The following is a 15749-nucleotide window of genomic DNA, read 5'->3' on the forward strand; positions in this document are numbered from 1 at the left end:
CCACACACCACACAGACACACACCACACACACCACACACACTCACCACACACCCACACACACACCACACAGACACACACCACACACACCCCACATACACACCACACACACACACCACACACACACACACACTCACACACACAGGCAAAGACTCCCTTCTCTTGCACATCTCAGTGAAAGCAGGTGGATAAAGAGTGGGTGAGGGAACTGAGACTCCCCTGGAGAACGCGGTTGCTGTGCTGTGTGGCTCTCCTTCCTGGGCAGGGGAGCAGGTTTCTTGTTATCCAAAACCTCGGAAGGAAGTTTCAAGGGGACCCCTGAGGAAGCTCGGAGACACCACAGTTAGGGCCCGAGTCTGCCCAGGAAGGAGGCTGTGGCTTGAGGTCTGACCCCTGCCCCGGAAACCTGGGCGTGAGGAGGGCTCCAGGGCAGCCGAGGGCTGTCCCGGTGGGTCTGGCCTCACCCGCAGCCGCGCGTGCCCAGGAGAAAGCGCGAGGGCAGCACAGGACAGGCGGCTTGGGGTGACAAGAGGCGGCGAAGGCAGAGTGGAGAGGAGCGGGCGGACGGCACGTCCGGGCGGGGGTACGAGGCGGCCACGGCGAACAGGCACGTCCCCCAAGCTGCAGGGAGCCGCCAGGAAGAGGGACCCGCAGGGCAGCTTCCAAAAGGCCAAGGCAGCATCCCCTGCACCAGCTGCCGGGCCCAGAGGGCAAGGTCGCAGCCCCGACAGGAAGCGGGTAGAGGAACCTCAGGGGGGCTGGGGGAGGGGCGACAGGAGGAAGCAGGGGGCGCGTGAAGGCCTCAGCCCTTCCTCCCTGCAGGGGCGCACGGCAGACGGTGCTGGGCAAAAGGGAGGACATTTTAATGCAATGTTCGGTTTGGGGTTTCGATTTACTATCCAGCCCTGTCTAATGACTGGGCCTGGACTTGTGCCTAAAACGAGCGCAGGACTCTGGTATCTGAGGGTAAACAACAAAGACGCTCAATTCCTGACCCACCTGAATTTTCATTCCGGAGAAATCCCTCTGCAAAGTTTACCGGGACATACGAAAAGTGAAAAATTAAGGCACCTTAATTAAGGCACCTAAGGTGTTACAGCACCTCAGGTCATAGGCCGACTTTCCAGGTACTGCACGATAGCTGTGGTTTTCAGATTTTTAGCTGCCACAGAGAACTTGAGGGCATTACATGGACAACTGAGAAAGAGATGCAAACTTCCTACATTTCAGGTAATAAACTGAAATCTTCAGAAGTATTTTCAGCATCTCAGAAATGTCTCCTGGAAGTAGTACGTCAGGCGAGGCATGCATGCCTTTTTCTGTTTAGGTGACCTGGTAGCCACTTCCACCTGCCACCTTCCCTCTGGCTACCTTGACCGCTACTGCTAAGAACTGCCCGAATCACGGAATCTCCTTGTCTAACTTCTCTTTCCTGGGAAAACGGGGAAAGTATTTCCAAGGCGAGTCTACTGTACCATCATGACGGCAAGCATCTGGGGGGTTCTGAAGTGAGACTGACAATTGCAGGCAGTGGTCAGGGCGCAAAGCCTCCAGGAAGAAGACTCCGCCTTGTCCCCAGGACAGCCAGGGAGAAAAGCGAGAGAAGCTAGAGCTCTTCTCATGGCCACGCTGCCTGCTGGGACAGGACTGTGCACCAATTCTCTCCTTCCAGCCGCTGCCGACAGAGCCCGGCCAGGCGAGGAGGATGGAGGAACAGAGAGGGGAGGGGACTCGGGGAGGGAGACCCCGTGGGGGGCTTCCACGATGCATGCGGCGCTCCTGCATATTCTCATTCGCTTAGTCACAAGCGTCAGGGCGTCCGAGGAGGCACGGTGCTAGACCTGAGCATAGAGCGGTGAAGGAGACGGGCTCCTGCCCGCAACGAGTCTTCAGGTCATACGGGCCAGGCCGGGCACCCCCTCTGCCCAGGGGGCTGGTGCTGTGGAGGCAGTGGCAGGACACCCGACGGGAACCAGGAGCCCACGCTGAGGACCAGGGAAGCGCACTGTTCCCACTCGGAAAAGCCGAGTCTCCCCCTAGCCCTCAATAGCTCGGCTGGCAGCAGCCTCACAGGCGACTGTCAGAGTGATCTGTCACCCGGCCTCTGGCCCCGACCTAAGAATTCAGTAAAAAGCGTAAACACGGGAATTCCCTGGTGGTCCGGTGGTTAGGGCTCCAAGCTCTCCCTGCCAAGGGTCCGGGTTCCATCTCTGGTCAGGGAACTAAGATCCCACAAGCCACGTGAAGGTGGGTGGGGGAAGGCATAAACATTGGGCAAAACGGAAGAGGAAAGGTACTCCTAATTTTTCCACGAATCCAAGGAATCATATACAGAGTCCCACTTTTATGCCAGAAATAAATAAAATTTTTCCCTGATATCCAGAATCAATGGATGTAAGAAATTTGCTATTGCTAACACTGAACCCCTATCGTATCAGACATCAGAAACCACATGTATTTTTACTTCCTTTTAGGCTGTAAGAAGTGATAATATGCTTACTACTAACTTCTATACTGCGTGATAGAGCCAGGGTTTAGAAGAATGCTTTCATCTTCCCTTTTTGCTCATTCATTCACATAACGTCTATTATGTGCCAGTTAATGTTCTAAGTACTAGAGTGTAGCAGTAAACAAAAGTCCCTCTTTAGGGGGAAAAAAAAAATCCTTGTTAGCACAGAAGTGATAGGTCCTATGAAAACACAGAGGGGGGAAAAACACAGGGAAGAGGGAAAAAGGACTGGGACTGGGGTGAGAGTGGCTGCTTCAAACAGTCCAGGGAGGCCTACAGACAAAGGTGACATCTGAGCAGAGACCAGGAAGTAAAGGAAAACACCCATGTGGACGTCTAGGGGAGAGCATACCAGGCAGGGAAAGAGCAGTGCAAAGGCCCTGGGGTGGTGAGTCCATTTGAGACGTCAGAGGCGTCAGATGATGAATGGGGGCTAGAGTGCATCAGGGGGAGGGCCCAGTGTGGGAAATAAGGTCTCAGAAGTAATGGGGCACCACACATAGCTTTGAGTGAGACAGTAAGTGCACTGGAGGGTTTGGAGTAGAGAAATGACAGCATCTGTCTTATATTTAAAAGAATCACTCTGGCCTGGGGTGGGAGTAGGGGCACAAGAGCAGAGGCAGGAAAACAACAGAGGCTTCTGCACTAACACAGGCAAAAAGTGGCAGCTTAGACCAAGGTACAGCAGTGCAGGTGGTGCAAAGACATCAGATTCTCAATGTGGTTTCAAGGTAGAGCGGATGGTGTTTGCTGATAGACTGAACACAGCATGAGAAGAAAAGATAGACAGGTGTCACGAACACCCAAGTGGGTGAAAGGACAGAGCTGCCATCTTCCTACGATTGGGAAGAGCAGGTTTGAGGGGAGAAATCAGGAGCATTGCTTTGGATTATTACGCTTCAGAAGCCCGGTGGGCATTTAAGCAGAGATGCTGGGTAGGCTTGCGGATATGACGAGTCTGGAATCCAGACGAGGCCAGGACCAAATATCTAAATTTGGAAGTCATCAGTGACAGATGGTACCTAATGCTCCAAGCCTGGATGAGAGCTCCCAGAGCACGAGTGAAGAGAGAGAGGGGTTTCTCCAAAATTCAGAGGTCCGAGAGGCGAGCTGGGCCTTGCAAAGGAGTGTGAGAAGGCAGTGCTTAAACGAGGTAGCAGACCCAGAAGAGCGTGATCTCTTGGAAGTCAAGTAAGGGAAGTGTTCCTAGAAGGGAGGAATGATAAAACATGCCTTAGTCCTTGCTTTACTGGTTAAGAGTTTCGGGGTACCTGGGTGAGAAAATGACGTGCTTCAGGACCCATATGGTTTCAATAAGAAAGTGCCAGGTTCAAATAAGTCCTAGGCTGGTTATTCAGAGAAGAAGACAAGATGCAGAAAGACAGTCTGATGTAATGACAAGTCGATGGGTTAGAGATTCCTTGACTAATGACACCCAAGGGCACACACAAGTGAATGAGTGTCAACCCCAAAGGAAAGTTCTAGTGACATGGCATTGGGGTCTGCCCTTGGCCTGCTCAACGTATCAGTGGCTTCAGCTACACTTGACTGCAATCAGAACAATATAAGAGCCTTGCTAAAATAGAGCCTCCCAGTGTCTACCCCAGACCTACTGAATCTGAATGTGCCAGGCGGCACTGAGACAAAGAGCTAAGGAAGGCCTGAGTTAAAAGAAGGAATTGAGGGAGGAGTTGATTAAAAGGACAGTTCAGGGCTTCCCTGGTGGCGCAGTGGTTGAGAGTCCGCCTGCCGATGCGGGGGACGCGGGTTCGTGCCCCGGTCCGGGAGGATCCCACGTGCCGCGGAGCGGCTGCGCCCGTGAGCCGTGGCCGCTGAGCCTGCGCGTCCGGAGCCTGTGCTCCGCCACGGGAGAGGCCACAGCACTGAGAGGCCCGCGTACCAACCAAAAAAAAAGTACAGCTAAAACCAAGCTAAAGGGAATGGGGAATGTGCTGTTCAACAGCTTTGGGCTCCAAAGCAATCTCAGCAGGTAGACAGGCAGGTAGAATATAACTGGGTCAATTTGGAATCTTGCATTTGCCTCTGAAAATCAGCCAGAGGGGGGATGGATGGAGGAAACCTAGCTGGATCTGAGACCAATTTGGGACTCTCGGTGATTAACTGTGATCTCAAGCTGCACTGACAGCAGACAGGAGAGAAGGGACGTGATCCAGCCATACCCTCTTTGGCCCCTAAAGCATCCTCTCCCTGGTGCAGAGGACGCCCCAGAGGGAGGTCAGAGGAGCAAGACTAAGATCATGAAAGGGCTCCACCCAGAGAGAAGCAAATGTTCAGCCTGGAAACCCAGAAGGAACCAAGGACTAATGTGGAGAAGGACTTACTGTGGGATCCGACAGCGCAGACCCACATCCAGTGAAGGAAAGCTAGAAGGCAAGTAGGACGTGATTCTAATGCGGTGGGAGGAAGGTCTTTCTAACAGTAAGAGAAACCCAGAGAGAGAGAGAGGTTCTGAGCACTTTGCCAAAGGAATTGTTAAACGTCTATGCACTCTAAATTAGCATTATTGCAATGTGTTGTTTTACTTCTACATGTATATGTTTTATGTATATATGCATGCCTTTCCCAGACCATAAATTCCCCGAGGAATTACGCGCCCAGGGTCCAGCGCAAGCCCTGCCCCCTGCCACGTGCTGGGCAAATGTTCTCTGAACGAATGAGTTGATGACGGCTGGACGTTGCCATGCCTGCTGTAGAGGTGATTCACGCTACGTCACTGTTAATGTTCCCTCTAAAACAGCAGATCCTGTGAGTGCTGAAAAACTGCACACAAACCAGTTCCCTCTGGAGACACACTCATTCTTTGCATCTTGACAGTCTATTTGGAATTTAGATAATATACATTATTTAATTATTATGTCTAATATTCAACCGTAATATTAGTCCTAGGTTTAAAGCTCAGACTGGTATGAAGTCAGCATGAGGGGTAAACACTGTTGCATCCAAGGTTTCTGTACTCCCCACACGAAAGTGCAAAACCCCATCTGTTAAGGAAATCTGATCCTTCAGCTGTGACCCAGTTTGGGGACTTACCCTCTAGGCCTCTTTTCAAGTAAATGTCACCACATCTCCACTGGGGGGATGTACTCATTCATGGGCCGGTGTGATCCGCCCCGCAGGTGCGTGCGGCCGCCACCCTTGGCCGGCTGTGGTCCACCTCAGAACGTCACCCCATCAGAGGCCTGGTCTAGCTCAGAAGGTAACCCAAAGGGCTTCAACGGAGCAGCCTCTGCAGGTACCAAGTCAACCAATGCACATCACATCCTCCTTAAGAGACCCCAAAACAAAGCCGATTCTCGGGTCCATGGATCAGAGCCTGGACCTCTCCTAAAATTCGAGGCAGCTTTCAAAGCCACCGTTCTGCTCTTTTCCCCATGTAGGAGTGGACATAACTGTAGTAATGCAACCAGGGGAGGGAACCATGTCTCCAGAGAGCATTTACCTCATACTGGGCACTGTGCTGGGGGCCATCTCACTTCATCCTCCCAGCAAACCTATGAGGTGACACTAGTGGCCCTCGCACAAACAGGGCAAGGGTATCTCAGATAAGTTAGTGCAGTGGCCCAAAGTCACACCGATGGAAATGGAGGGGTCAGTATCCGAACTCCGGTCTGCTCAGCCTAGAGCCGTGCTTCTTTTTTCCTCACGGCAACCAGAGCGATCTTAAAACAAAAGCCAGATGAGGACACTCCCTTACCAAAATGCCCCGGGGTGACTGCCTCTCATCCAACTTCTGCATGACGCTGCCTGCTCCGGCCTCTGCCTGCCTCTCTTTCCACATCCTCTGCTTCTTCTCGCTCTGGCTCTCTCCCTTCCAGTCCTACCGGCCCTCTTCCTGTTCCTTGGAATCGCTCCGTCCCCGAGACTCAGGGCCACCATACTTGCTATTCCCTCTGTCTGGAATGCTGTTCCCTTAGTGCTATGCAGATCCCTCTTACTTCATCCAGGCCTCTGCTCCGTTGCCTCCTCCTCAGGGAGGCTGTTCCCAACTACTCTACCTAAAAGGGACCCCTTTCCCCACCACTCTCTAACTAGCCCTTACGCTACACCTGACGTTTCTCAGCAGCGCTCACCATACCTGCGCGCGTATTCCTGGCAAGTTGACTGCTTACCGCCGATGCCCCCACTAGAACGTAAGCCCCGCGGGGCAGGGTCTCTGCATCATTCACTGCTGCATCCTCACCCCCCGGGCTCGGGGCCCAGATGCGTAGCCAGCGCACACCAAATTCGGCTGTTGCGCATCTTTTACGCTCTGCTACCTCCGCTTGGTCCCAGCTCACAGAGCCCTGCTACACGGTAGCTGGGTAACCTTGGCCAAGTAACCTCAGCTCTCCAGAGAAAGCTTCCATTTGCTGACACCACTGGCCCTGACAAAAGAGGGAACTGCTATTTCATCCCTCCCTAGAGACCGCATCATTCCCTGGCTCTGATATTTGTATGACACTGCCAGTTTTAGAATTTTGTGATTTTATCAGAGAAGAGACATCTGGGGCAACTGATGAAACAAAAGGATAATTCTGTTTCACAAAGGAAAAAAAAAAAAAGCCTTCAAAACAATGAATTTTCTATGTATTGCTAGAATAGACAATTAGTTCATATAATGCCTTCCCGCATCATTTCAAAGCTGATAGAAATGGATTGATTAAAGGAGAGTTATAAAGAGCTATACGATCTGTCACTGAACCAAACAGAGGGCTTCTAAAAGTGGAATTTCTGAGATTCCACCAATACAAACCTCCAAGCTTACAAGGGGATTGAGGCAGAAGCCTTATCATAATCCAGAAGGCAGCCAGTATTCAACAGAACAGTTTCTAGAGATAAAATTACCTCTGTTTTGGGAACGTAATTTCTCTCCCTTGATGTATAATCCCCGCCCTTCCTCATAAGGTGGCTGGAAGGTGGTTTCATTTTCCATAAAACATTTCACACTCTGTAGAAGTATTACGTAAATAAACAGAGGGTGGTTCAATTTCAAAACTCTGGATTTATTTTGAATTTACTGGATGCAGTCTATCTAAACATTGTTTTACTTGTGGAAATTCCTTCCCACGTCTGAAGGGCTTTTGTTTGCTGGACTTTAGTAGCTTTTCTCTTCTTTCTTAGTGCGTGTAATACTTCAAAGGAACTCCTGACTTTGAGCCTCCCTCAAGCTCAGAGGGTGAAATACCAAAGTGATAAGAGAATGGTCTTCTGGGGAAATTTCAGCCAATGTCTTAGTTTACAACTTTTAACCAATCCATCCACTCTCACAGGTGGGAGATAACAAAGCTTCACTGTGTAGCCAAATACCAGAACAGATAAAATGCTGCCAGTGATCTCACATCCAAAGAAGGAAGCAAAAAGGAGCGTGTGTTTATTTTTGAATTCCACTGCTTGGCTTCAGTAGAAGTTGCAGAGAAAAAATTAAAAGGTATGGATGGGAAGTGAAGTGGAGGAATGGACACAGGGCAGTGGTGTCGTGAGTGCGCTGTTTACAGAATAAACCACCCAGAACACTGTATCCAGAACACTGTATCTTCATGCAGCCTTCTCCTGCCAGATTGATCCCTTTCTGTGCTGTACTTGATTACAAAGTTTGACAATTCCTGAACACTTTCAATCAGCAGACAAGTGTTCACATGCTTTAGCAACAGTGATAAGTTTATCTCATGTTCAAACATGAATTATATCTAGCTTCCTTCATACATACCGCATGCTAACAGCTCAGCACATAATGCTCACACTAAAATACCATTTTTATGGATTGAATAATCTTCCAAAGGGTTTTTTAAAAAGTAAAAGAGAAAAAAGGCTACAGGTGTTTTAGTATTATTTATAAGCATTACTGAAATTCTTGTAGAGTGACCAGTTGAGGCTCCATTCTTAAAGAGTCTTTGAACTGTGACGTTATCTTCCAAGAGTACTTTTTCATTAAGGAGCCATGCTTCCATATACTTGGCAGTTGTCAAAGAGGACAAAGAGACAGCGTATAATGTGCAGCTTCTTACAACCCAAATGTGTGCATTTTAATGATGTTTAACTTACTTTTTCATTCCACGCCCACAGTCCAATTCCAAGAAATGCTATTCCCAAAAACTGAAAGAAAGGGAGAAAGTGGTGTAAGTATGAAGGTAAATGTCATGCTTTTACGAGTGCAAAGTTTTCAATCAATTTTTTGGTTACTTTACCTGCTGAGAAATAGTTTTCTCTAAAACCTGACTAACGGTCTTTAACAGGAAAACAAATACCATCATCGCCTTGATTAAAGTTATTACAGTATTAAGAAGGGCACATGCTTAATGTTAAGCTTAATGCTTAACAGATCACGAAGAATCATAATTAAGTAGAATCGAGTAAAATTAAAGTCATCAATAATTTTTAACGCTGCCTTTTGGATAGGAGAGGAAACAGTGAGCAAATGTGAGCGTGATGTTCACTAGAGAATAGATAACTAGAGGCATGAATTTAGAAGAGCTGGAGATTCTCTCCTCGCCACCATGAATGGGCCGGGGCAGGGAGGGCATGCCGAAGCCCCCCATGTCCCTCAGCAAGCTCTTTATCACTCCTTCAAAAGGGAACGTGAGGGACCTCTCTGGTGGCGCGGCGGATAAGACTCCGTGCTCCCGATGCAGGGGGGCCCGGGTTCGATCCCCGGTCAGGGAACTAGATCCCACACGCATGCCACAACTAAAGAGCCCACCTGCCACAACTAAGACCCGGTGCAACTAAATACATAAATTTTCAAAAAGGGACCGTGAACCTTATCAAGTCCAGGGTGACCCAAAAAAACACCTGGATTCTTCCGTTTGTCGGAAACTTAAAATACTTATATTGCAGTTGAGAGGGCTTCCAAGACTCGGCCTGGTCTCAACTCAGTGCTGTTAACTTCATGCACAACACAGAGTACACAAAGAAGCCCCGAGATTGAGTTGAAAACCACACAGACGCCCCTCAGCCTTCCATCAGCTGCACTGGGTATGGGGCTGGGGAGGGGAGCAGTCAGTAACCCGGCGGCGGGGGTGTGTGTGTGTGTGTCCATTTTAACGACTTCTCACTGTGTACCACCTCCTTGAAGATACACACTTTCCCACCACATTGTAACATCTCTGAAATTGGGATGTGCCTTAAAGTCGATGATGTCTCATAGTTTGCTTGTTTTCCCTTGATTGTACCTAAAATAATGGCGTGTCTTATAGTCAGAGTTTCACGGGTTTGGTGACACACTGCACGGGGTTGCCGGCCCACCAAGAGCTCAGTGATCAGGACTGGGTGTAACTGGCCACGAAGAAAGACGCGTCTTAGCCCTCGTGTTTATTCTCGACCGCAGCTCTGAGTTTCCTCTCCAAACAGTGAAGTGAAAAGAGGGTAGGCAGGTTGACAAGCAGGCTCAGTCTCGCGGCAGCTGTTTATTTTACGAACATATAGATTAAGTTAAATGTCAGGGAAGCTGTCCACCGAGAGAGGGGCGTGGAGAAAACAAGAGGGAGGGGGTGGTTACTCTCTTCAGTTTCAGGGAAATCCGAGAAGGGTCCACCTGGCGAGGTCCTAGCCATTCGCAGCGGGGAGTTACTGACACTTTGTAGACAGCGGCTAATAAATCCGACAGGGCTGGGAAAACAGCAGGAGCTGAGGGAAAAGAGGGGACTGCAAAAAACACAAAGGAATGACTGCTCTGAAAAGGGGGTGGTGTTTTCAAATGCAGAACTTTCCAAACCCCCAGACAATTATCTGACACTGTAGTGAGCTAGCATTCAGTGCCTTCCGAGTCCCTACACAGAAAAGCTCAGCTATGTGTCCTTGATTTAGCAAAAACCGAGGACCCCTTTTTTTCCTACCCTTGCTCACAGAGGTTTGAAAAGTGTTCAGAAAAATTTGCCTTCAACATCCCAGCAAAAAAACCCACTACGCTCAGCCCCTCTACTTGCCCAGGCCAGAATGCTATTTTGCTTTACAGTTCTGATCTGAAGCCACAAATGCACCAGGTCCCCCAAATGACTCAAAAGGTTTGGGGGACTCTGTAGTACACAAATAGAGCAATTCAGCACATCACTCTCATATTCATAGGTCCTGGGCACAGCAGGGCCACAAGGGACAAATGCACACGCAGGAGCCCTTCAGACCTTAGAAGACACGGAGCGCTTGACCTCATCCACAATGACATCAAACTCAGCCCAGTGAAATGCAAGACTTTCTGATGCTAAAGCTCTTTGTGGACAAAGGTTCGGTCACTTCCCTGATGCAGTATTTAATCACAGTGTCACCTCAAGCAGTGGGTGAGATGTTGTGGCAGAGGACGCAGTGGTCCACCGTTCCTCTTGCTGTGGAAGAGGGTGGACGTATCATTGCCTCATCGCTGACATTAAACTTCTCTTTATTACTTTCCAGGCACTCTGCTTAGTGCTTCGTACGCCGTGTCTCTCTTAAGCGTCACAGTACTTTTGTTCCGACACAGGCACTATTATTAACCCCATTCTAAGAATGAGAAACATGAGGCTGAGCGAGTTTAATCAGGTCAAAGGCACACAGCTTCCGAGTGGAAAAGCAGAGATTTCAACCAAGATGAGTCTAAACATCAACGCACGTGTTCTTACCAGCTTTGACACATCCCCCTTTTCCCCTGTGGGACAGAGAGTGGAGATATTCAGGTTAGAATTATATGGGATGTGACATGGGCATCATATATTCCCTCCCCAGGAAGCAAAGGGAAGCTGAGGAGGTGAAAACTTAGCCTTCACGTTCAGAACTGGTTGCAGAACAGACGTTCCCCGTGCTGGTGTCATCGATGGAGTAAAGCGGAAAACAGAAAACTTCAGCGGTGGGTCAACCTTCTCCTCTTGGTGTGGAGTTCTCCTCTCTCTCCCTGGCACTTTGGAAAACTTTTTCTTTCCCAAATCATATATAGACAGATTGGAAACCAAGTTTTCATTAAAGAAGAGAAAAAAATCGGGACCTAAAGAAGACTCACAATTTCCTTTATAATCTTGCTCCATTATGTCCTGCCTTAACTGTGACTTTCCAAACAAGGTTTGAGAATCTGAAGAAAGAACACTGAATCTGAAGTCCAGGAAGGCCGTCAATAGCTAAGTGAGTGCCGCAGGGCCAGGGCCTAAACCCATACATGCCTTTGCCGCGCCATCACCAGTAAACGTCCTCCCAATTACTCTCAGCCCATATGTTTCGCTTTAAAATCAAGTTGTTCCAGCTCCAAATAATTAAACAGAGAAGAGCCAAAAAAACAGAGACAGGCACGCAGCACTTGAAGCACACTGAGTTTCCCCTTTCCCATCTCCCAAAGAAAAGGCAACCATAAACCCCCAAACTGACCTCATTCTGAAACCCAGAGGCCACCTTCCAGGGAACAACCAAGAACATTAAAGTCAGCTCTTTATTCCTTTGAGACAGAAATAACCAGACCTGAGGCATCTTCCCATGTGGCAATATATGCAAACCCATAGTCAAATGTTAGTTTACCCAATTTTTGATGATTTTAAATGAATATTAATTTTGCCAACATTTGTCGAATGCTAGGTATGAACTAAGCACCGTGCTAGGTATTGTGTTTTATACGAATGAGCTAGAAGAGCACCGCCTAATACAGCAGGCCCCAGCTACTGGGCAGGTGAAAGGTGGTTAGTTCAAACTGAGGTGTGCTAGTAGGTGTAAGATATACACTGGATTTAGAACACTTAATCTGAATAAAAAGAATGTAAAAGATCTCCTTAACAATTGTTCATTTATACATTTTTAATTGAAGTGTAGTTGATTTACAATCTTGCGTTAGTGTCAAGGGGACAGCAAAGTGAATCAGTTATACATATATCCACTCTTTTTCAGATTCTTTTCCCATATAGGTCATTACAGAGTATTGAGTAGAATTCCCTGGGCTCTACAGTAGGTCCTTGTTGTTTATTTTATATACAGTAGTATACATCTGTTAATCCCAAACTCCTAATTTACCCCTCCCCCTCTTTCCTTTTTGGTAACTATAAGTTTGTTTTCTACTTCTGTGAGTCTATTTCTGTTTTGCAAATAAGTTCATTTGTATCACTTGTTTAGATTCCACATATAAAGTATATGAGTGATATCATAGGATATTTGTCTTTCTCTGACTTACTTCACTTAGGATGAAGATCTCTAGGTCCGTCCATGTTGCTGCAAATGGCACTATTTCATTCTTTTTTATGGCTGAGTAATATTCCAGTTGTTTTATTTTTGATTACACGTTGAAATGATAATACTTTGGATATATTGGGTTAAATATATTAAAATTAATTTCACTTATTTCATTTTACTTTTTTAATTGAAATATAGTTGATTTAAAATATTGTATTAGTTTCAGGTGTACAACATGGTGGTTCAATATTTTGATAGATTATACTCCATTTAAAGTTACAAAATAATGGCTATACTTCCCTGTGCTGTGTAATATACCCCTGAAGCATATTTATTTTATACATAATTTTTAAACTACAGCCACTGGAACATTTAAATTATATACGTGGCCTGCACTATATTATTATTGGAAAACACTGTTCTAAAGTGTCCCACGATAATCCCATGCAGTAGTAGCAGTATTATCCCCATTCTATAGAAAAGAAAACTCAGAAACATTGAGTAAGTCTCCCAAGATTACACAGGCACCTGAGCTGGATCGCTCAGGAAACCTGACTTCTCAGTCCAAGCTCAAAACAATTATAGCACTTTGCTAATGTGCATAAAATCTTTGTCCAGCCAAATAAGGGATGGAGAATTATACGGAAACTCATGTCCTAAGACTCAAAATCACTTCTTTAATTTCTAGGTGTTCAAGGCAAAGGTATGTTTTCCTGACGGAGCAAGGACGGCACTAGGTAGAAACAGAGAGTGGCGTGTTGATGGAAGCCTGCCAGGCTTGGCAGGACAAGAGCCAGCAGAGCTGATCCTTAGGAAAAGCTGGAGAGTAAAACGGCCCTAGGATGTGACAAGGGTGCCGGGGCTTCTCTGCCAGGAGGGTCACATCCGCCCCCTTTTCTCTGAGGCCTACGAACAGAAAATCTCTTCCTCAGTCTGTTGTTTTCACCCTTGCTGAGCCTCCAACTTATTAGAAATGGACCAGTGCTCCATTCTAACTGGTACAAAAATGGGTACTTCAAGAAGCCATTTAGCCATCTATCTACAACCTTCAACAAATATTCTCAAGTTCCTATTTTGTGCTAGGCACTGCTTTTGTCTTGGGATAAATGGAGGTAAGAAAACAGATTTCTGGGGGGAAGGAAAGGGGGGTGTTACTAGTTGCCTCCAGCAAAGAAAACTGGGGCAGGAGGGGGTAGGGATGGGAGAAGAGGAAGGCTCTTCCTAAGAACCCTTTTGGGTCTTCTGAATTTTGAACCATTTTAATGTATCGCCTATTCAAAATACAATACATTTTTGAATGTTTACCCAAAAAAGATGGATTTTTATCAAATAAAGTGTAAAAGGCAAAACCACCCTTGATGGTGCTCTAAAGGAGAAAAAAATAAGGCCAATACAAACTATAAGAGGGAGATTTGACCTAGAGAGAGGTTCAGGAAGGCTTCCCTAAGTAAAGGATGTAGGAACTGGGGTCTGCAAGATGAGATGACGTTAACTGGCAAAGAAAGGAAGGAAGAAAGTTTCAGGCGGAGAGAAGAGAATGTACAAAGGCCCTGTGGTAGGAGAAGCACAGCAAGTAAAGGGGTCTAAAAGGTGACCCGTATGGCTGGTGCACAGAGAATGGGGGAAGGGGGTAAGGTATGGCAGGTTTGCAATGAGAGATGCAAGCAGGACCAGCCCATGCAGGGCCTCCTAAGCCACATTAAGGAATTCAGTCATCACCCTAAGAGCGACAGGAGGGCATTCAGGGCCATACGTATGTAGTCGACTGAAGGTGGGGTGAGAAGGCAGGTCTTTATCAGGTTTGAGCTTTGGAAAAATGATCTGAGTTGCAGAAAAGATTGGAAGAGAGTTCAGAGTAGATGCACAGCAGCTAGAAGGAGGGCACTTTAGTCATGCAGACAAGACCCGATTGTCTCCTGGACTGAAATATGCTGGAGAAGCACATGGAATTGAGGGTATTTAGAAGTAAAACTGACGTTTTCAGTGATGCCTGGCTATGGCGAAGGGGTAGGGGAAAGGGTGAAGGAGAGGGAGGTATAAGGATAATGCCTGTGTTTCTGGCATCTTCTACATGGAGACTCTGGCTCTTCTAAATCCACCTTATGTCCTCTGACAGAAATAACTCCCGGGTGTCAATTTCATAACTAGCTTGAGATCTAGCAGCATTTCTGAAGGACAGTTTTCTTTCATGGGTATTTTGGCTGCTATCTGAATTTTCTTGGAAACAAGTTTCAGCTTGTATACTTTTTAAAAATAAATTATTTAAAATCCATATACATGTCTACGACCTATTACTTTTATTCATAAAAAGAAGAAGCAGTTATGTATAGATGTATGTTAAAGTTCACAGGCAATTCTTAAACAGACATTTTTAATCCTTTTTGCTTAAAAAATAATAATTACGTCAATGGCATCTGCCCAGCACCCTGTGAACAGACTCAAAATAACAATGCAGGGCTTCCCTGGTGGCGCAGTGGTTGCGAGTCCGCCTGCCGATGCAGGGGACACGGGTTCGTGCCCCGGTCCGGGAAGATCCCACGTGCGCGGAGTGGCTGGGCCCGTGAGCCATGGCCGCTGGGCCTGTGCGTCCGGAGCCTGCGCTCCGCAATGGGAGAGGCCGCAGCAGTGAGAGGCCCGCGTACCACACACACACACACAAAAAAAAAAAAAAAAAAAAGAAAAAAGAAAATAACAATGCAGCAAGGTAAACCCAATAGAGAAAAACAAAAATCAGGTCAATCTTCTCACCTACTTGGAATCTCGAAAATATTATCCTAAATAACAATGGAAAGAACTGTTATTCTTTAATCACCCTGATGACGTTGTTTTTAAAAATTTTAAGCTCTGCCTGAATAAACAGGAGAGATGCATTTAAAACATTTGACACAGAAGAGAGGAAAGAGAAAGAATGCCATTCGGAAAGATGTACTTTCCTGAGCCTGCAACACATGTACGTTTCATTAAGATGTTTTTCTGACACTTGAGTGTCAGAAACACTCCAGGTCTGGCGGGGCAGGTGGGGGTGGAGAAGTCCACACAAGTGCGCCAAATGCCTCTATTAACAAAATCCATGTTCCCTCTGTCAAGCAGGGGCCGACTGCAGGAACAAAATGTCTCTGGCATAATTCTTGC

General features: G+C 47.1%; 1 protein-coding gene across 4 annotated transcripts in view; it reads right to left on the reverse strand.

Annotated features, from left to right (window-relative positions):
* TSPAN5 (tetraspanin 5) overlaps positions 1–15749 on the reverse strand; it is a 177131-nt gene that overhangs the window by 22457 nt on the left and 138925 nt on the right. For 3 of the 4 annotated variants that reach the window (XM_059066916.2, XM_067035538.1, XM_067035537.1), the window contains exon 2: positions 8550–8600. The exons of the other annotated variant lie outside the window; for it this stretch is intronic. In XM_059066916.2, coding sequence (XP_058922899.1) covers positions 8550–8600 — 51 coding nt within the window. The remainder of the gene's footprint in view (positions 1–8549; positions 8601–15749) is intronic. 4 annotated transcript variants of the gene reach the window in all.

This window comes from Kogia breviceps, chromosome 6, assembly GCF_026419965.1.
Source record: "Kogia breviceps isolate mKogBre1 chromosome 6, mKogBre1 haplotype 1, whole genome shotgun sequence".
NCBI classification, from domain to species: domain Eukaryota; kingdom Metazoa; phylum Chordata; class Mammalia; order Artiodactyla; family Physeteridae; genus Kogia; species Kogia breviceps.